At 40.8% G+C, this 22,157-nt stretch overlaps 1 protein-coding gene across 3 annotated transcripts in view; it reads left to right on the top strand.

Moving 5' to 3' along the window:
• Positions 1-22,157, top strand: part of Rabep1 (rabaptin, RAB GTPase binding effector protein 1) — a 106,201-nt gene that overhangs the window by 80,800 nt on the left and 3,244 nt on the right. For all 3 annotated transcript variants that reach the window (XM_052756404.1, XM_052756402.1, XM_052756403.1), the window contains 4 exons: positions 7,918-8,058; positions 17,665-17,854; positions 18,453-18,508; positions 20,897-20,995. In XM_052756404.1, the coding sequence (XP_052612364.1) occupies positions 7,918-8,058; positions 17,665-17,854; positions 18,453-18,508; positions 20,897-20,995 (486 nt within the window). The remainder of the gene's footprint in view (positions 1-7,917; positions 8,059-17,664; positions 17,855-18,452; positions 18,509-20,896; positions 20,996-22,157) is intronic.

The following is a 22,157-nucleotide window of genomic DNA, read 5'->3' as shown; positions in this document are numbered from 1 at the left end:
AGTGAGGAAATAGAGTTCTGAGCTGTGCTGCTTTCGCTTTACTAGATCCTTTAGAAAAATACTTTATATCACCTAATAGCTGTGCAGTATTTGGCGAAGAGCTTTACAGCAGCTTAATACGGTAATCCCACCCTCAGCGTGAAGTGAAGTTTTTCGGTAGAGCAAACCAAAAGTACTGCTGTAATGGAAATGTTTGTCTGAATTGAAGCACTTAGGGGAACTATTATGAATTTGGGTGAAGGAACAGCCTCTAGTTAAAAACTGTCTACCGCTGACAGTGCATCTCTGCCGGTCCACAACGGCTGAGAGAACTAGCAACTTTGGAGTGTGGCTTCATCCTGAGAAGGTTACAGTCCCCTAGCAACAAGTATCACAACTCTGTAATGACAACACTCACTAAATCTCAGTGCTTTATAACAAAGCTGACTATAAACTCTAAACTTTAGAAATGATGTACGTACTTCCTGTCTAGTTAAGAGAATCTTTCTAATAGAGATAGTGATAATAATTAAGAGTAAGAAATAGAAAAAGATGAAAATAAGATATGTGAGTTTGTAAAAATTCTCTTGTTAGATCTCTTTGTTAAGAAATCTTTAGGTGTTTGCTAAATTATCTGCTAATGGTAGCCCTATATAAGTTTGTAAAATAGATCTATAGGGTTCCTTTAAGAATATATATAAGCTTGCAAGAAGTATCTAAGGTAGTCTTAAGACATGTAGTAATAAGCTTGTAAGAAGTAAAGATGCTAGTTGTAAATGTAAGTTTAAATAAGAAATAAGATGGAATGAACATAAGAAATACATAAGAAGTAATAAGAAATATATTTGCTAAAGTAGTTCTACAGTTCCCTTAAAGAGTATAAGTAAGTAGATGTTAATGTTATATGTGAATTTGTAAAAAAGTGTAAATGTTAAATATGAATCTATTCCTAATGTATATGGTGAGACACAGAAGGTTAGTGTCCCAGTAGACTGCAAAGTAGGCAGTCTGAATGGTTTCAAAAGCTCCAGAAGCCGCTAAGAAGCTAAGAATGGCGGACGCCAGAACCAGCACAAGGCATCCGCAGCTGAGATCCATGGAAAATCGACGCAACACAGAAAAACCTGAGCTAACATCAAAAACGGTGCGGTTTAGAATACTACTGTACCTAAAAAGGTCTCTGGCTTGAGAATAAAAGTTGCAGAGACGCTTGTTTGAACTGAAAATTGTTAACTGCAAAAAGTTTTGGTTGAAAAACGTATTTTCATATTTGGAAGTGAAAGCCTGATACCAGAATTTATTTTTTGTTTGAACTTTTTGAACTTAAAATGAGATAAAATTACAAAAAGATTTTGGTTATGGATTTCTCATATTTGGGAGGCTAGTACCAGAATTTATCATTTGAATTTTAAGACTTAAGAAATGAAATAAACAATAGAGATTTCATTGCAATGGAACAATTTTGAGTTTATTCATAGTAATGACCTACGAACTGTTTGCTGTAATTGGGTTAAAAATGGAACTGTTTAAATGAAGATTTATTTCTACCTAGAATCAAGATGCAGTTTTGTGTATGCGTATATGCTTTATTTTTTATTTTTTATTTTTTTTGGTTTTTCGAGACAGGGTTTCTCTGTGTAGCTTTGTGCCTCTCCTGGAACTCACTTGGTAGCCCAGGCTGGCCTCGAACTCACAGAGATCCGCCTGGCTCTGCCTCCCGAGTGCTAGGATTAAAGGCGTGCGCCACCACCGCCCAGCCTCATATATGCTTTATTAATCGGTGATTCATGAATTGTTTTGTGGAACTGTTTACGTAAAAATGAAATTACTTACAGAACTGGTTTTGTGTTACAAATGAAACTGTTTAAATGGAAAAATTTGGGTTTTCTAACTAGGCTTGAGATTTTGCTTAAATTATAAAGGGGGAGAGTTAATATTCCTTAGTCTAATTTCAAAAGTTGTTTGAGTGGATTAATGTCATATTTTGTTAGTAAGAAATGCAAATGGGGTATATTAAGAGACTACTTTTAAAGTGTAAAGAGTTTTATTAAGAAACTGCTTTTGGATGTTTTGCTAAGTTTTCAAAGTGTTAATGGTTAGATTGAGAAGATTGCTTTTCAATATGGGTTTGTAGGAATTGTATGAGTTTGGGTTCTTCTAACTAGGTTTGAGATTTTGTTTAAAAAATTATAAAGAAAAGGAGGAATTATAAGATTGAATTATGTTTGCAGAAACCTATTGATATTAATGCACCCTGGATTTGTGGAGTTAAGGAAATACTTAAGTTTGATGTGAATACATTGAAGTTTTTCCTATCTTCTGTTAGCAAGAAAATTCAAATGACTGAGTTAAAGTTGTAAGACGGAGAAAATTGTTAACTATATATAGCACCATATATGCTAATTCAAATGGTTCTGTTGAGTTTGCTTTGAGTTGTAAGACTGAGAGAATTGTGACTATGTATAGCAATATTTATGTTACCCTGTTAATGGTGATGATGAAGCTAAGGGATTCTTTAAGTTTGTAGTCGCCTTAAGAGTTTTTGGTTTAGAAAGGGCTTGAGGCAGCTAAGACTGCTGTAGTCACCTTGGACCTAATTCAAAAGAGAAATGCCATCTTTTTTTTTTTTTTTTTTTTTTTAAGATTTATTTATTTATTATGTATACAGTGAGTGTTCAGCCTGCAGGCCAGAAGAGGGCACCAGATCTCATTATAGATGGTTGTGAGCCACCATGTGGTTGCTGGGAATTGAACTCAGGATCTCTGGAAGAACAGCCAGTGCTCTTAACCTCTGAGCCATCTCTCCAGCCCGAGAAATGCCATCTTTATCATCCTCTACTCCCATATTGGGAGGTGTAACAGCTATGGAGATTGCTGTAAGCCATTAATAGTTATTTTTTATATATTAAGAAAGGGGGAGCCGGGCGGTGGTGGCGCACGCCTTTAATCCCAGCACTCGGGAGGCAGAGCCAGGCGGATCTCTGTGAGTTCGAGGCCATCCTGGGCTACCAAGTGAGTTCCAGGAAAAGGCACAAAGCTACACAGAGAAACCCTGTCTCGAAAAACAAAAACAAAAACAAAAACAAAAAAAACAAAAAAAAAAGAAAAAAGAAAAAAGAAAGGGGGACCTGTGGGAGCCCGTTCTCGGGTTCCTCGTGGCTTTACCCAGCAGGTCCGCATAGAGGATGATTAGGACCATGGGCCTGAGTGCAGGTGTCTGAGATGGTCTGCACTTGGCTGTGCTGGGGGAGGAGGTCTTTTGCTCCACCCCTTGGCGTCTCTATAAAAACCCTGGGGCAGAGACAGTCGGGGGCCCATTGGAATAGGTTTCAGGCCCTCTCGAGGCTATCCTTTATTTTCTATCTGTTTATCTCTGCAAGATTCTCCGCAATAAATCCTTCTATCTAATATTTCCTGCTGCTCACACTCAAGAAAACTCTGGGGAACTGTGGGGTTGGTGGGTAAACGGCCCACACTAGTTCTGAGGTTTGGGTCTCCTTTCTTACTAGTCTGGCTGTATTTGTCTTGTGGGACTCTGTATCTAATGGCTTGAGTCAGATATGGCAGGGTTGTTCTTTCTGGGATGACTGCAAAGCTTTCATTTACCTAGTGATTTCACAGGGACTACAATTCTAAATATCAGAAGGCTCCCGGTGGGATGGTCGTAATTTATTTTATTTTATTTTTATTTATTTATTTTTTTTTGGTTTTTCGAGACAGGGTTTCTCTGTGTAGCTTTGCGCCTTTCCTGGAACTCACTTGGTAGCCCAGGCTGGCCTCGAACTCACAGCGATCCGCCTGGCTCTGCCTCCCGAGTGCTGGGATTAAAGGCGTGCGCTACCACCGCCCGGCCGTAATTTATTTTTGATTGGCATTCAACCAGTACCTGAATGACGACTCAGCCTTGGATCCTATATCTGTTCTGTGGGCATCCTTAGGTCTTAATTATGGATGGGAAAGTCACATTATTTTTCTAAGTAGAGAAGACGAAATCATAATTGTTAAATTCTGGCAAAGCTTCATGGAGTTGTTTCTCACATCTTTTCCCTTCTTTTTATGTTTTAAAAAGCCCATTTCCTCTAAATGCTATGGAAGTTGATTCCATTAAAAATAGTGTGTACTAGGTGACACTGGAGAATTGTTGGGATTCAGACTGAAGTTATTTGAATAATTAATTTTCTCAAAATTACCATGAATGGTTCTTATGTTATGAAAGAGGAACTCCATTTCTTTTTTTTTTTTTCAAAGATTTATTTATTATGTATACAGTGTTCTGTCTGCACATATCCCTGCAGGCCAGAAGAGGGCACCAGATCTCATTATAGATGGTTGTGAGCCACCATGTGGTTGCTGGGAATTGAACTCAGGACCTCTGGAAGAACAGCCAGTGCTCCTAACCGCTGAGCCATCTCTCCAGCCCGGAACTCCATTTCTTAGGCCTCTGCAGAGTGGCTGTGGTAGGGATTGGGCATCTTAATATTTCCCCCTTTGCATTTTGAGAAGCTTCACACTTGGCAGAGAAGTGTGTTGAATCAGCTTTTGAAAGACTGCCACTTCAGGTGAGAGAGCTTGCTATGTAGGCCTGACATTTGACCCACAGTGGAAGGAGAGAACCAACTCCAAACGTTGTCCTTTGACCTTCATACACATGCCATGGCAAGTGTGTGTACACTGACACACACCATACACACCACAATATTGCTTAAGACTATCGCTTCAATTCAGTAGTTGCTACCATTTTACTACATTAGTCTCTTTCCATCTCACTGTGCATGCAGGTATATTATGTGCATATTGTATATCTACTTTGTGATAAACTATTGGGAATTAAGATATAGACACTATGACATTCTTAAATATTTCAGCATGTATTTCCTAGGAGTACAGATGTCCTTTGTGACTAGAATATTCTTTTTATGTCCTTAAATTAACCAGTCGTCCCCCAAAATTCTTAGTTGTTTTTTGGTAATAATTATAACTTGTAACTTTCATTTTTGAACCAGGAACCAATTAGAAATTACATTTTGTTGTCATTTTAGACTCCTTTAAATTAATGTAGTACCATACCCTCACTTTTAAAAATGCTGTTAACATTTTAGAATGGTTAAGAGTGGTTGTTTTACTCAGAATGCTTTAATGTCCTGTAGAATGTATTTCGTGATTTAGTGGCGGTCAGATGCTTTGGCAGGAATACTGCACAGATGGAATTCTTCAGTGGTAAGGTCCTATCACAGCAGTGATGGGTGCTCCGTTATTAGAGATTACTTGGTGAAGTTAGAGACAAAATAGTTCCAGAACATAAGGATTGCCATTAGCATCGAACTCACTAAACAGGCTCAGTGTTTCTTTGTGGTTGTTTCTGACCTTAGAATACTCCAGGTAAGGAGTACAGCTTGGAACTTGCCTAAGAGGGGTTCGAGTTCAGCTTACTCTGTGATTTTGTCACTATCTACTATCTAGGAGTCTTGATCAGGTTAAAGAATTAAAAGGCAGGGCTCTCTGCTCTCTGCTCTGCTCTGCTCCCTCCCCCCAGGCCTGGCTTCCCTCTCTCTCCCACCCCCTTTCCCTTTTAATAAAGCTCTAAAAACTAAAAAGAAAAAAAAAAGGCAGGAAAAAAAATCTTGATCTCTGCAGATGACAGCCAGCAAATTCTCAAACAGTCCCAACTTAGAAAGGCGCATATGTTCTTTTTTTCTTTTCTTTCTCCCTTACCCAGAAGGTAGCAGGATGCTAATATTTAGTTCTGGATTTGTTACTGGAATTAAGGTCAGAACCTGAGTCCTAGCAGCCCTAACAAGTAAAGTTGGCCAGCCATTCTCAGTAGTTCAATTAAAGACATAATTAACATTGAAACATTTGGGCTAGGAGGATGGCTCAATTGCTAAGGTTTTTACTGTACAGTTTAGATCCGTAGTACCCACTTAAAAGCTCTATGTGGCAGCAGGTATGCTTCTGTAACCACATTCAAGGATGGGGACTAATTGGTGTGTACACAGATGTGCTGATCTCTGGAACTAATTGGCCAGTGAGCTTGGGTTAATGAGAGACCCTGTCTTCAAAATTTAGGTGGAGTTAAGGTAGAGAGTGATTAAGGAAAACACTCAATGTTGACCTCTGAACTCCACATACATGCTGTGTCACAAGCATGTGAATCACATACATTGTATACACACGCATGCGCGCGCGCGCACACACACACACACACACACGGGGGGGGGGGGGGGGGGTCCTTTACTGCTACTCTAACATGGCCACATTGGGAAGAACAAAGAGGCCAAGTGACACCTCCGCCCAAGTCCATCTTCATGCTCCTAACAAGAGGGTTGCATTTCAATTGATGGCAAGAGGTGTGCACAGATAGCTAAGCCATTTCTGTCAAGCTGTGGCCACCTATCATTGTCTCTGCTCGTGTCTTAAGGTGGTCTGACAAGTCAGAACTGTGTGGAATCTGTTTCTGGATGAGCTCCCTCCTGCTGGTACCAGGGTGGGTTTGTTTCTTTCTCCCAGCATGAGGCTCCTAGAGAAATTCCATTTCCTTGGGGTTCAGTGTCTCACGAGTCTGATGTGTGTCTTGTAGAATGCTTGCTAGGCTAGGTACAGATTGAGAGTGATATAAGGCACAACCAACTAGTCTCAAGAAAATAAAGCCATGCTTAACCAAAGTTTGTACATGACCTGCCTGCCTTTGGGATTCGGCTTGCTCATCAGCCACCTTGGAAGATATTCTTGAACTCTCTCGCTGACGTCTTCCTCCTACTTACGTGTTCCTTCATTCTTGTAATGTTCACTAAGCAGCTTTTGTTATAGCACCATCTCATACTGAGGGTAGTTTTGGCTTTAACTAAACTTTTCTATCACAAGCTTCTTCAGGGAATGTATCTTTGTCTCTGGATTCTTGATGGGCAGAAAAATGCCTACTTTCCAGTAGTGGGTGATAAACAAACGTAGCCTGAGTGAGTGACCTGCATGTAACAAATGACTTAATATTAAAAATCAGCAGAAAACTGGGCACGGTGACATCACTGGGAAAGCAGAAGCAGGTAGATCTGAGTTCAAGGCCAGCCTGGTTTACACAGTGGGTTCCAGGCCAGCCAGGGCTGCACAGATCCTCTTTATTGGGTGGCCGTGAGGGAATGCTAGAGGCTTGAGACAGGATTTTAAGTTGCTTAGGCTGGCCTTTAATTTTCTATCCACCCGAGGCTTGCTTGATCTCTGGATCTTATGCCTGTCCTCCTGGGTGGTGCGATCATGGGCATACACACCACCAAATGAAACCTGAGATCCTTTTGAAGATTTGCAGCCGGGGGCTGCCCAGCTGTTCACTTGATCCTGGACTCGAATATTGTATGTGCAGTGGGTGTAAGGGAAGATGGAGATCATGCCTTTTCCATTCTTCTGTGGAATACTTGTTCTGTTTGGTACAGGTCTTGCTTGTGTCAGCCGATCCACTGAGCCATAGAATCTGGTTACAATGTGTCCTGAGAGACAAGAAACTGAATATTTTTGAATTGCTGGTAGGAACAGCAAAAAATGAGTTCCTATACTTGTCTCATTGCCTGGCTCTTGCTGAATATATAGAAAGGCTGCAATAAAAAACAGGGTGGGGCTGGTGGAGTTTGAGATGCTCTGCAGGGGAATATGCTTGACCTTAATATAATACCTGGAAGCGCTATAAACATGGAAGCCAAGAATGGACTCCACAAAGTTGTCCTCTGGTCTCCACACACATGCTGTGTCACATACAGGTTCACATCACGATAAATAAATGTATAAAATATTAGTTATGAGCTGTGTGTGTGTTTTTAGAAGTCTTACATTGTTTTATAACATACTCCCCCATCATCAAATGTCATTTTATTTGGCCTTGTTTTTCTCTGATGGTTGTTACTAAACTAGAATTACCTTCCTAGCTGTGATTAGCATCTGTTTCTGTTTTAGGCGGTGCTGATGCAGTCCCGTGAACAGGTTTCAGAAGAGCTGGTGAGGTTACAGAAAGACAATGACAGCCTCCAGGGAAAGCATAGCTTACATGTATCATTACAGCTAGCAGAAAACTTCATTCTCCCAGATACTGTGGAGGTAATGTATTTGCCACATCATCAAAAACATACAAAAAGTGTACTTTTTGTAATGGTTGTAAGTTCCTTAAAAACAAACACCAAACTTTATTGATAAATTTCTTATGCCTGACAGTTCCACCTTTAAAAATGTAATTCATCGTGTAGCATGGTGATAGGTAAATGTCAATTTTAAAACTTGTTTTGTCTTTGTCTTTGAAATATCGTCTGAGTATGTAGTGCAGTTCCAGCCTCAAACTCAAGATCCTGCCTCTGTCTCCCCAGTGCTGGGATTACAGATGTGTGCTGTCTCATCCCGCCGTTTTAGAACATTTCCATCACTGCAGAAGGAAAGCTCACTCAGGGCTGGAGAGATAGCTCAGTGGTTAAGAGCGTTCGCTGCTCTTCAGAGGACCTGGGTTTGATTTGTCTATATGTCCAGTCCCAGGGTATCAGATACCTCTCGCCTCTGTAGGCACCACTTATGTGTGTACTGACATACATGTAAGCAGAAATCCCATACACATTAAAAAAACAAAACAAAGCAAAACCCAATCAAACAAACAAACTTTCCTCCTTACCCTTTAGGGATTGCTTCTATTCCCTTTATCCCCAGTCTAGAGAACTAATGATCGGCCTCTGTCTGTAAATGTTTCCTTAGTCTTTTGTATTTGCTTTGGCTTCTTTCATTTAGCATGTTTTCAAGATTCTACCATGTTGTAGCAAATATTGACCTTTAATTACTTTTTATGGCTGAATAATAATACTGCATTGTATAGATGTTTTGTTTATTCATCTGTTGGTGGATATTTAAGTCATTACCAGTTGTGAATATCCATGTACAGGATCTAGTAAGACATGCTTTCATTTCTCCTGAATATATACCTAATAGTATAGAGTTGCTGTATCATATGAGAACTTGGATAATTTTGGTAATTTGTGTGGAACTACCCTATTGTTTTATTTCTTGAATTAGTATATGTCAATTATACAACAGTGGGTTTTCATTGTGACATTTTCATACATGCATATAATATACATTGATCATGTTTTGTCTTATTCCATCTCTTATCCCCACTTCCACTGGTCTTTCTCTTCTTCCCAAATAGTCTTCTTTCTTTCTGTCTTAAAAACAATCTAGATTCTGCCTAGGAGAGACAACATTTGTTTTTCTCAGTCTAGCTTATTTTCCTTACTGTGATGATCTTCATTTCCATCCGTGTCCTTCATATAACATAATTTTACTCTTTCTTGTGTAGACTGCCACATTTTCTTTATTTGTTGAATACCTGTGATAAAAGCTTGCTAAGATAGTACTAGTGCAGCAGTAAACATGGGCTTTTCTAGTGTTCGCTGGATTTGATTCCTCAGGGGTACACCCAGGAACAGCACAGATGGATTATTTGGTAGTTCTGTTTTGGGTGGTCTTTACTGTGTAGTCCTGGCTAGCCTAGAACTCACTATATAGACCAAGATGGCCTTGAACTCACAGGGATTCTCCTGACACTGCCTTCTGAGTGATGGGATTAAGGCCTATGTCACTATGCCCAGCCTAAATTTGTTTGTTTGTTTATTTGTTTTTCTGAAACAGGGTTTCTCTGTGTAACTACCCTGGCAGGCTGGCCTGGAATTCACAGAGGTCCACCTGCCTCTGCCTCTTGAGTATTGGGATCAAAGGCATGTGCTGTGAATACCACCCACCTGGTCTAAGTTTATTTTGTGAAGAACCTCTGTATTGTGATGTTCACAGTGGTTGAACATTCTTACCCAAATGCTTTTAAGGGTCTTGTTTTTCCTTATATCCATGTCAACATTTACTGGTTTATTAGTATTGCTTTTATTTATTTATTTTTTTGGAGACAGGGCTTCTCTGTGTAGCCTTAGCTGTCCTGGAACTGGCTTTGTTGACTACAATGGTCTTGAACTCACAGAGATCTGCCAGTCTCTGGCAGTGCTGGCATTAAAGACGTGCACCACCAAGCCCAGCTTGTTTACATTGTTTATGATACTCTTCTGATTGAGGTGAGATGGAACCTCAGTCTAGTTTTTGTATTTCCTTGATGACTAAGGGTGTTGAACATTTTTTTTTTCTTCTTGCATTTGCTTCTCGCTTATAATTCTTTGGAGAATAGTCTGTTCAATTTGTTGATTCAATTATTTTTTTTAAGTGTTGATTTTATGTGTGTGTGTTCTTTATATAATTGTCTGTGTATTAATCTTGCAATAGTTACTTTTTCATTGCTTTGGCAAAATGCCCAACAAAAGCAGTTTGTTTATGGGAGGGCAGCTTTACTCCAGTTGCAGTCCTTCATGTCCATGAGGCAGCTGGTCATAGTGCCTCCTCAGTCAGAAAGCAGAAAGGTAGGAAGTAGAGCTGGTTCAGAAACCTCAAAACTTACCCCAAGCACCCAATTTGTTCCATGTTGATGACTAAGTATTCAGACACACAACCTTTGGGGGTATTTTACATTCAAACCGCAACATTTCACCCCTGTGTAGCTTGTCTTTTTACTCTCTGTCTGCTGCTTTTCTGGAAGAGCCCTTTAGTTTCCTGCAGTCTTGTTGTCAGTTCCTGTTTCCGGAGCCTTCGGGGCCATATTCAGGAAGCTTTGTTGCTGTAGGGTCCGCACTCCCCTCACCCCCTTCCCCAGACAGGGTTTATCTGTCTAACAACCCTAGCTGACCTGGAACTCAGTTTGTAGACCAGGCTGGGCCTTGTACTCACAGAGATCCACCTGCCTCTGCCTCCCAGTGCTGGGATTAAAGGCGTGAGCCATCCCTGCCTGGCTGTGTTGCTGTAGTTTTAAGCATTGTACTTCTGCTCAGGATTGCTTTTGCCTTCAGGTCTTCAGTGCTTCCAAATACATTTAGAATTCCTTCCTTCCCTTGTCTATGAGGAATGTCATTGGAATTTTTTTGGGTATTGCATTGAACCTATAGGAAATTTTTTAATAATATGGCAGTTTTCAAAATACTAGTTCTACTAAGCCATGGGGCAGTTTTTGATTTCTAGTGTCTTCAGTTTATTTTCTGTGCTTTCCTTACAGCTTTCATTTTAGAGGGCTTCCAACTTCTTGGTTAGGTTTATTCCTATGGTTTTTGTTGTTTGTTTGTTTTTGTTTTTACACCATTGAGAAGAGAATTGTTTTCCTTATTTCTTTCTGAGCTTGCTGGTTATTGATATATAGGAGAACTACTGATTTGTCTATGTTAAATTTTGTTTCTACTTTTATTTCATTGAAAGAGTTTACTGGTGATGTCTTTTAGGCCTTTCAAGTATAGAATTCTGTCATCTGCAGATAGGGATAATTTGACTTCCATTTTATTTATCTATCTTGCTTTATTGCTGGGTAAGAATTAAGCATTATGATGAGTAAAAGTGGAGAGGTGATACCCTTGTCTCACTCATGTTATAGTAAATGCTTTTAAGTTTTTTTTTTTCATTTAATATAACTTGGCTTATTGTATAAAACCTTTAGAATGGTAAAGTATGATCATTTGGTTTGAGTGTACATGTTTATTTGTGAGTCATGTGCACACGTGGAGGCCAGAGGTTGACAGCAGGTTAACTGCCTTAATCTCTAGAGCTTTTGAGACAGGATCACTCACTGAACCTGGAGCCCATCAATTTGGTTAGACAGTTTGGCCAGTGAGCCATGAGGACCCTCCTGTGTCTGCTTCCCTGGCACTAGGATCACAAGCCTTTACCACCAAACTTTGCTTCTAGCTGAGTGCTGGGATCCAGATGCAGGTCCTCATGCTGTGTAGCATATGTTTTACTGACTGGGCTGTCTTTCCAACCCTGTAGTCCTAGTTTATCAGGTGTTTATTGTGAAAGTGTGTTGAATTTTCTTAAAAGCCCTTTCTGCAGCTATTGAATGGTCATGTGATTTTTATTTTTGGTTCTCTTCATGTGCTATATCTTATTGATTTGCACATATTGTTGAATAATCTTTATCATTTTTGAATTTTATTTGTTTATTTATATTTATTTTTACGTATATAGGTGTTTTGCTTGTGTGTATGTCTGTGTACCATGAGGCTTCAAGAAGGAGTCAAGAGCCCCTGAGACTAGAATTAAGGACAATTTTGAACCACCATGTGGGTTCTGGGAATCAAACCTGGGTTCTTTGGAAGAGCAGCCAGGCCTCTTACTGCTGAGCCATCTTTCCAGCCCCCAAAAGGAACTCTTTTTTTTTTTTTTTTTTTTTTTTTTGGTTTTTCGAGACAGGGTTTCTCTGTGTAGCTTTTAGCCTTTCCTGGATCTCGCTCTGTAGACCAGACTGACCTCAAACTCACAGAGATCCACCTGCCTCTTGCCTCCTGAGTGCTGGGATTAAAGGCGTGCGCCACCAACACCCAGGAACTCTTTTATTTATTTTTATTATTTATGTGTATGAGTGTTTTGCCTGAATGTATGTATCTATCACATGCATGTCTGGTGCCTTCAGAGGTCAGAAGAGGGTGTCAGATTCCCTGGACTGGAGTTACTAGGTTGTAAACTACCACATTGGCATTAGGAATCAAACTCTAGTTCTTTACAAGAGCAATAAGCGCTCTTAACCACTTAGCCCACTTTCTAGCCATTTGTATTTTATTGAGGATTTTTACAGTTGTGTATCAAAGTAATTGGTCTATAGTTTTTTGGTTTCTTTTTTTTTTTTTTTTAATGTTCTTACCTGGTTTTAGTATTAGGCTAATACTAGTTTCATACTGTGTTTGGAAGGTTCCTTCCTTTATGTTTTAGGGGTAGTTTGTGGAGGATTGGTATTTTTCTTGCAGGTCTGGTAGCATTCTGAAATGACTGTCTTCTCCAGGGCTTTTTTTCCGCCCACCCTGGGAGACTGTTCCTTACCTTGGTACTTCACAGATCTGCTGAAGTTGCTTCTGTTCTTGGTCCAGTTTGGGTGTGTCATATGCCTCTATGAACTTATCCACCTTTCCCAGACTTCCCAAGCTACTGGAATTTAAATTAAAAACTTCCCCTAGTGGTCTTTTGGATATTAGTAATGGCTGTTGTAATATCCCCTTTTCACCTCTAATTTTATAATTTGGGTGACACCTCCCCCCTTGGGTTACTTTAGCTAAATGTTTGCAAATCTCATTTCTCTTTCCTTTTTTTTTTTTTTTTTGAGACACGGTTTCTCTGTGTAGTTTTGGTGCCTGTCCTGGATCACACTCTGTAGACCAGGCTGGCCTTGAACTCACAGAGATCCGCCTGGCTCTGCCTCCTGAGTGCTGGGATTAAAGGCGTGTGCCACTACCACCTGGCTCCTTTTTTTTTTTCTTTATTTTTATTTTTGTTTTATTTTTTGAGACTAGGTCTCTCTGTGTCGCACTGGCTGTTCTGGAACTCACTCTGTAGCCCAGGCTGGCCTTGAACACACAGAGATCCGCCTGCCTCTGCCTCCCGAGTTGCTGGGATTAAAGGTGTGCACCCCCCTACAACTTCCCCCCATCCCCCAGCTTATTTCTCTTTTCAAAGAACAGATTCTATTAATTGATCTTTTATATTTCCTTTTAGTCTCTGTTTCATTAATTTCTACCTTGATCATTAGTATTTCTTTGTATCTATTAATCGGGTTTGGCTTGTTCTTGTTTCTTAGGCCTTGAAGTGTGCTGTTAGGTTATTTACTTGAGATCTTTCTGATTATTTAATATAGATACTCAGCTGTGAGCTTCCCTCTTAGCATTGTGTTTGCTGTATCCAAAAAGTTTTGTTAAGTTTTATTTCCATGTTGATTGACTCTACGAATTTAAAATTTCATCTGTTTTCTATTTTTTTTTTTTTTTTTGGTTTTTTGAGACAGGGTTTCTCTGTAGCTTTGCGCCTTTCCTGGAACTCACTTGGTAGCCCAGGCTAGCCTCAAACTCATAGAGATCCGCCTGCCTCTGCCTCCTGAGTGCTGGGATTAAAGGCGTGCACTACCATCGCCCGGCTCATCTGATTTCTAAAAGGGCCATTCAGAAATATATTTTTCATTTCCCGTTTTTTGTATAGTTTTCATGGTTTCTCTTACTGTTGATTTCTAATTTATTCTATTACAAACTATTTCAGATTTTAAAATTGATATATTTCATTAGTCTAAAATGTGATCTATTAGGCCAGTGAGATGGCCCAGTGGGTAGAAGTGCTAGTTTCATTTGGTGTGATGGTGCATGCCTTTAATATGAGCACTTAGGACATGTGAGTTCCAGCCTAGCCTGGTCTACATAGTGAGTTCTAGGCCAGCCAGGGCTACATAATGAGATCTTGCCTGGGGGTGGGGAGTGGAGTGCTTGTCTCCAAGACTGATGACCAGAGTTCAGTTCTGGATCTCAAGGTGGAAGAAGACAGTTGACCCATGAAAGCTGTCCTCTGACCTCCATATGCACACCACATACACACACATAATAACTTTATTCTCCCCCCCCCCCCCAAGCTGAGGACTGAACCTTGCGCTTGCTAGGCAGGCGCTGTACCACTGTGCTAAATCCCCAACCCCAATAACTTTATTTTTAAACATCTATTTTGGAGAAAGTTCCATGGGCTGCTGAGAAGAATGTTCTTAGCCTCTGAGCCATCTCTCCAGCCCCCTTTGGCCACTTTTGGCTTAAAATCTGCTTTGTCAAATGAATGCAGTTGGGATTAAAGGTGTGTGCCACCATGTCTGGTACTTGGATTTTAAAATATGGCTTTGCTGGATTTGTAATTTTGGTTGGAATTTATTTGAAATACATTAGCCCGTTCTCCTGGCTTCTGTGGTTTCTCTTGAGAGGTCTGCTGTTACTCTACTAGGTTTGTCTTGTCAGTTGGCACTTCCCTTGTGAGGGCCTGGGTTGGAGCCGTAGACTATTTCTTTGCTCTGCTCTGCCTTTCATTTTCTTATGCTTGTTCATTGTCCTGTCCTTCTTGATTGGTGATGTCCTTTTTTCTCTGGAATATGGCTGTCACTTGATACCTTCTCATCCCCCCAGCTGAATGGAGGAAGGTTCTGGTTCACCATTTTACACCAGAAGAACCATTAAACTGTTTTTTCCCCCTGGAACTTGGGAGGCAGAGGCAGGTGGATCTCTGTGAGTTTGGGGCCAGCCAGGCCCACGTAGTGAGACTCTGTCTTTAAACTCTGCCACCGTTTTCTCTTCCCAGTGGCAGGGCATCTGACTGAGTCTTCATCCTTGCTAGCATGGCTAGTTACTTCACTTTCAGACTATAATCATTCTAGTGGACATGAAATGGTATCTCATTGTGGTTTCAATTTGCATTTCCCTAATTCTGGTGGCATGAAGCATCTTCTCATGTACTAATGTGTGATTTCTATATCTTCCCTGGAGAAATTCCCAGATTCTTTGCTCATTTTAAAACTGGATTATTTGTCTTACTGACTTATATGAGTTCTTCATATGTTCTAATCAACCCATGGTTTGCAGACATTTTTTTCTGATCTCTGGGCTATCTTTTTAATTTTTTTTAGTCGAATTATTTGAGGTATAATTTTTTTTTTTTAACATTTTGATGAAGTCCAAGTTTGTATATTTTTTGTGTTGCTTGTGTTTTCGGTGTTGAACTCCACTGCCGAAGTTCAAGGTCTTGCTTTTGTCATGGAGGACCAAATGTAGAACAAGCCATATGCTTAACTTTACCAGGTTGGTTCTTTGTGATGCTTGCTTTTGGGTAAAATTTAAAGTTATATCATACTCACCGTCTTTCTGTCTGTCAAGATGGTATTTTTTTTTGCCACTTGTATTCTTCTGTGGTATGGAAATGACTTTCTTAACTCTAAGCATTATAACTATGTATTTCTAAATCTTTCAACATCAAAAAAAATTTTTTTTGTTAGGCTTAGAACCCTCAAACTCAGTGCTGCCTAGATAAAGATAAGATTTCTTAGAACAAGTTTCAAAACAAAATAAGAGAATCTTATTTTCGAGGTCTTTTTCTTCCTCTCCCTCCCCCCAGGGTTTCTCTAGTTGTCCTGGAACTTGCTCTGTAGACCAGGCTGGCCTCAAACTCTGATGTGCCTGCTTCTGTCTCCCAAGTGCTGGGATTAAAGGCCTGTGCTACCCACCTGGCTTTGTTTTCTTCTTTAAAAAAAAAAAAAAAAAAAAAAAAAGAAAGAAAGAAAGAAAGAAAGAAAGAAAGAAAGAAAGAAAGAAAAAGAAAATAAATCTGGGCTGGTGAGAAGCCTAGGTGCCTGCTGCCAAGTCTGCCAGAGTCCCTAGGACTCACATGCTGGAAGGAGAACACCTCCTCACACATGCCATATGCCAGGGCCTGTATACTCACTCACGTGTGCAAACATAAAATAGTGAATGAAAATTGTTATTGTTTGAAATTATTTAAAAATTAAATATGAGCTGGTTACAGTGATTTAGCCCTTTAATCTCAACACTTGGAATGCTGGGACAGGAGGATGGCTGTGTGTTTGAGGTGCTAGTGCTACATAGTAAGTTCTAGGCCAGCCCTATACATGAGACTCTGTCTCAATGTATCATAAATTCATCTTTTTATAAGTTTCTTGTAGTCCTGTCTTTCCTTAAATCCTATCAGATTTAAGTTCTACCTATTTTTTTTCTATGCACATATTAACATTACTATTAGTGGTTTGTTGTTGTTTTACTTTTAAAGATACAGTTGTTTATCATGCCCCGCACTGCTCACAGCTGTGGTCTATCCTAGGCCTGTACTCTGGATCTTTTCTTAACTGGTAATTACTGATACAGAAGGCTTGGGAAACTCATGCCTTAGCCGTGAGTTTTAAATAACTTCACCACCACCTTCACCTTTAGTAAAACTTTCCTTTTGGCTGGAAAAAGTTCTGTTCTCTAGAGAATTTTTATTCCTAGATTTAAAAGCTATCTAAGATGAGCATGGTGTTGCTTTCCTGCAATCCCAACACTCTAGAGACTAAGGCAAGAGTTCATGAATTTGAGGCTAGATGGGCTATGTAGGGAGTCCAGGCCAGCCTAGGCAACTTAGGTAAGCCTCATCCCCAAAACCTAGATGAATGTAAGTAATTAGAGAGCTATTTGGGAATGGTAATTTGGGTTTGCTCGAGGAAATGATTAAATTTCCAGATTTAAAATTTTTGGGAAAAGAAGCCAGATATGATGGCATATGCTTGTAATTCCAGCACTTGGGAGGCAAAGGCAGGTGGAGCTTTATGAGTTTGATGCCGGCCTTTCTCAACAAAACAAAAATGGTGGTGGGGGCATGTAAGCTTGTCACCTTAGAAAGCCTTTCTTTGTGAGGTCGGTGGGTCATTACTTATTGACACAGTACTTTGCCTAAGAAGATTTTCAGTGAGCGTTTGAATGTATGAAGAGGTAAGTAAATGTATTTTATCCTTCATTTACACTTGTTCCTGGGTGTTTCTCTTTTTATCTTCTTGAAGGTATTCTTCCTAGTGAGTTTCGTGTGGAAAGTTATGTAACATTATATTTTTTTCTGCTCATAAAACAGCTTTGAGGGGAAAATGTAGTTCACAACTTTTTGGCCATGTTGGATGTTAATATGCCAAGGCATGTGCTTGCAGAACACTATGTGGTCATTGAAATTCACGGTCAAAATATTTGAATCATGTGAAACATAAATCTTCAGCTTCTCTCACCTTCACAAATCCAGGAACCTCTTGTGTGCTGAATGCAGGTGCTCCGGGAACTGGTGTTAAAATATCGTGAGAACATCGTTCATGTGCGGACTGCAGCAGACCACATGGAAGAGAAGCTGAAGGCCGAGATACTTTTCCTGAAAGAGCAGATTCAAGCAGAACAGTGTTTAAAGGAAAACCTTGAAGAGACTCTACAGCTGGAAATAGAAAACTGCAAGGAGGAAATAGGTGAGAAAAAAATGTCGCTTGGGGACTGGGAATGTAGCTTTGTTGGTATAGTGCTTGCCTGGATACAGGAAGATCAGAAGTTCAAGGCTAGCCAGAACTACAGGAGACTATCTTATAAAGCAAGCTAACAAACAAAAAGCGATTCATCAGTAAATAATACTGAGAATAATGTCTGACCATGGATGTAGAGAGCACTTGTATAGGAAAGAACACCTGTCCTAGGTGTTCAGATGGACAGTAACTGTGAACTCGTCCTGCCTCTCAATCTTCTGTCCTTTTATGAACTCTGATGGTAATGGAGCCAAAGGCTACTGGGTGACAGGGTCCCACGGGCAGCATTTCCTTACAGAACTTCGTTGCTAACAGCATTGCTTTCCTACAGTTAGGTGTGGACACTTGGTAGAAATTGAGGTTACCACACAGTGTGCGTGTGTAGTTGGCCTTTCCCTGAGCCTAGTTATATTATCAGTTCTCTGGTATAGTTTGAGAGAGAGCACTTTCCTCTACAGTGTATCTCTGACTCCTTTGGGGACATTTTAAGGGGAAAAAAGTGAAAAAAATAATAAATGATTGCTAACATTTCTCCCTTTTGTCCTAGCTTCCATTTCTAGTCTAAAAGCTGAATTAGAAAGAATAAAAGTTGAAAAGGGACAGGTGAGTCACAAGTTTAAAATAAATTCTATCAACATGCAGTGGTTACTTATTAAATCCTATGCTAGAACAAAGAAATGAAGATAGCTGAGGCATAATCCCTGCTTTTAAGAAACTTGTGTCTAGTGGGAACACGTTGGAGAACATGGGTTGAGAATCACTGTGTGCTGGGCCATGTGGTGATGGGCAGTGTGGATGCAGAGGAACCTCCCCTGGCGTGCTCACTCCATGACTGTGCTGCACTGCAAGTGTGGGTACAGTTGTAACCCCAGGACATGATGTTTCCTCACTCCCTCAGCAGTGTGGTAGACGAGCCCATGCTGCCCCTAGCCTCTGAGTACTTGACTCAAAGCCCTTTGCCTCCGGTGCTGGCCCGCTTGTCATGCTGGCTCTACCTTGCTTCTCATTCTTTGACTCCAGTCTCTTCCTGTTGTACCTGAGTGCCTCTTCCATTTCCCTAAACTTGAAGCAACAACTTCCCGGCTCTGCTTTCTTTCCTCTTAAGCTGCATCTTACATGGCTTACAGGGCTCTTTAGTTGGCTTCCAATCCACACTCTTGTCTTCCAACTCTTTGCTGCCCTCACCCAACTGTTGCCCAGTTCTGGATTAGGACTGTTGTTCCAGGAAGCCAATGCTCCCAGAATTGGTGGCCTCTCATGCCCTTGCTGCCCTGGGCTCCAGTGTTCCTAGGCGGTCTTGGATGTGTCCTAAGATATGCCCCTTCCATTCTTCACAGTAGGTCTTTCAGTCTCTTTCCTTTCAGTCCTTCACTGCTTAGTCATTAGACAGGACCACTTGGAGCCCAGGTTCCCCAGTTACATGCCTCCCACTTTATTATCAGCCTTTCCTTTGAGATAAAGTGATGGCCGGTTTCTCACCATAGTGTAATACTGATAGGTGCCTTCACTGGCCCCTCCCAGTGTTCTCTAACTTTGAACGTCTGCCTCTTGATTGATCTTTCTTCCCATTGTGTACAGAATTGCCCAGCTGTTTCCCATTAAGAGGGAAAAAGTGAGATGGATGTGGGACACACATCTGTAATCCCAGCACTCAAGAAGCTGAGGATTCAAGTTTGAGGCTAGCCTGTGGTACATAGGAAGATGGCCTTTCCAAAGAAAAAACAAAACAAAGTTTCTCCTTGAATTATACATCTCTACTGAGTCATTATTTCTCCAAGGTTCTTGAAAGAGTGCTGTCCTCCACCTGACCTCCCCGGCACTTCTCTACCATTGTCAGCCTTTGTTTCCACTCTGCTATAGAGGTCTCCCTAGATCACACTGCAGAGATGACCAGCACCCAGGCCTGAGGGTGTAGCTCTCTAGAAGAGCACTTTCCTAGCACTGACAAAGAAGATGGATGCCCGGCTCAGAGGGGCCGCCTTTTTCCCTCTACTGTCAGTTTGGGGTCAGACTTGACTTTGTACTTTTTGTTTGGTGGTTCTGAGAATTGAATTCATGTGTATGCTAGGTAAGTACTGTCTGCCTGAGTTACACCCCCAGCTCTGAGATGTCACTTCTCATCAGCCTGTTGTCACAGTCTGTCTTGTTTCCTAAGAGGCCTCTGAACTGGAGCCTGTTCCAGTTCATCTCTGTATTGAAGCCAGGCTGTCTAGTCTTTCTGAAGTCTTTAGCAGTTGAAGACAAGTCCATAGTCCTTAGTGCCGAGGTCTCTCACCTCAGGATTCTCGGGACTTGCAGATTTCCCAGCCCAGCATGGCTTGCTGCAGGCAGCCAGAGCTCACCGTCCTCGGGCAGGGCAGGCATTCTGTTTTTGGAACATCTCTTTACTTTCTTTACCTTGTCACCCTTTCCTTCCCCTGCAAAAATGTTAATCCATGCTGGCAGTGCAAAGAGAGGAAACAGGAGAACCACAGGTTCAAGGCCTGCCTAGGCTACAGAGCTCAAAACCAGTTCAGAACCAGCCTGAACAACAAAACAACAAAATCAAGATCCTGTTTCAAAGGAGTTAGGGGTGGAGATGAGTGGCATGCTTGCCTAGCCTGTGAGACCCCAGGTTCAATCCCCAATACTAAAAGCAAAAGTCAGTCATCATCTCTTCTAGAAAATATTGTCCAATTTCCTCCCTGTATTAAATGCTGCTCCCTTTATGTTGATATGCATTAGTTATTTCCATGTCTGTTTCTCCTGACTTCTCAGTTTCAGGCCTTAGTATGAGAATATGGTAGGTACCTAATATAGGTCAAGACCAGGTTTGGAAGAACAAAAAGAATCTACACTCTGAAGCTTGAGAAGAGCATTCCAGACACAGCCAAGAGCAAGCCTGAGTCTGAGCACAGCACTCTGGGTTGCAGCAGACACTTCTAGATAGTACTGTATAGCCTTCAAAGTTTCTGTGAGTTTCAGTTTTCCCTTTTGATTCCCTTTTTACAGTTGGAATCTACATTAAAAGAGAAGTCACAACAACTTGAGAGTCTCCAAGAAATAAAGGTTAATTTAGAGGAACAGTTAAAGAAAGAAACTGCTGCTAAGGTAATTATGTTTATTGGTCATCTGATTTAAAAAACAAGGCTAAGCATGGCCGCACAAACCTTTAATCCCAGCACTCAGGAGGCAGAGGCAGGTAGATCTCTGTGAGTTCAAGGCCAGCCTGGTCTACAGAGTGAGACCCTTTCTCAAGCAACCAAAAATTACAAAAAACAAAGTGGCCTAGAGAGATGGGCTAGTGGTTAGAGCTCTGGCTACTCTCAGAGGACATGTTGTATTACAACAATCTTTTTAACTCTAGTCACAGGGGGATCCAGTGCCGCCTTCTAGCCTCCATGGGTATTGCAGGCATATGGTACACAGGCATATGTATACATAAAACACCCATACACACATATTTTTAAAAACTTAAAAAAAAAAAAGGAATGTAGGAATTCATCATATCTATTTAGAAAAACCACAACTTTTCTGTTTGCAGTTATATTCTGAAAGTTAGTTCTTCTAGCCACTTGCAAAAAGAAAATGACTTTAATGTCTCTAGAGTTGGGTTAAATCTTTCCTCTGCCAGTTCTGGGGGCTTAGGTCATAGGCTTTAATGGTTTCAGGTGGTTGATAAGAATCACTGAACCTAGAGCTGGAGAGATGGCTCAGTAGTTAAGAACACTGGCTACTTTTATACTGGACTCTAGTGTTCAATTCTCAGCACGCATATGGTGGCTCACAACAGTCTGTAACTCCAGTTGCAGATTTGACATACTTTTCTGGCATATACATTGTGCACATACACATATGCAAGCAATCACTTATACATACAAAATTCAATAAACATTTATTGAGCATAACTTGGGCAGTGCTCTGAGCTGAGTTTAGTTGTAGACCACTTGCCTAGCATGTGTGAGGCCCTAGTTTCTTTTTTTTTCTTTTTTCAAGATTTATTTATTTATTATGTATAGTGTTCTGTCTGCATGCATATCTGCACGCCAGAAGAGGACACCAGATCTCATTATGATGGATGTGAGCCACCATGTGGTTGCTGGGAATTGAACTCAGGACCTCTGGAAGATCTTAACCTCTGAGCCATCTCTCCAGCCCGAGGCCCTAGTTTCAATCCCCAGACATGGAAGGAGGAGAGGCTGCTTTGAAAATGTTACTCCATTCCATCCCTATATCAAATGCTAAGATTGCCTTGAAGCAGATTTCCAGATTG

This window comes from Peromyscus californicus, unplaced genomic scaffold (genome assembly GCF_007827085.1).
Source record: "Peromyscus californicus insignis strain IS unplaced genomic scaffold, ASM782708v3 Scaffold_3__1_contigs__length_106647218, whole genome shotgun sequence".
NCBI lineage: Eukaryota > Metazoa > Chordata > Mammalia > Rodentia > Cricetidae > Peromyscus > Peromyscus californicus.
Note: the sequence above shows the minus strand (reverse complement) of the source record. Positions and strands in the feature narration are given on the sequence as shown.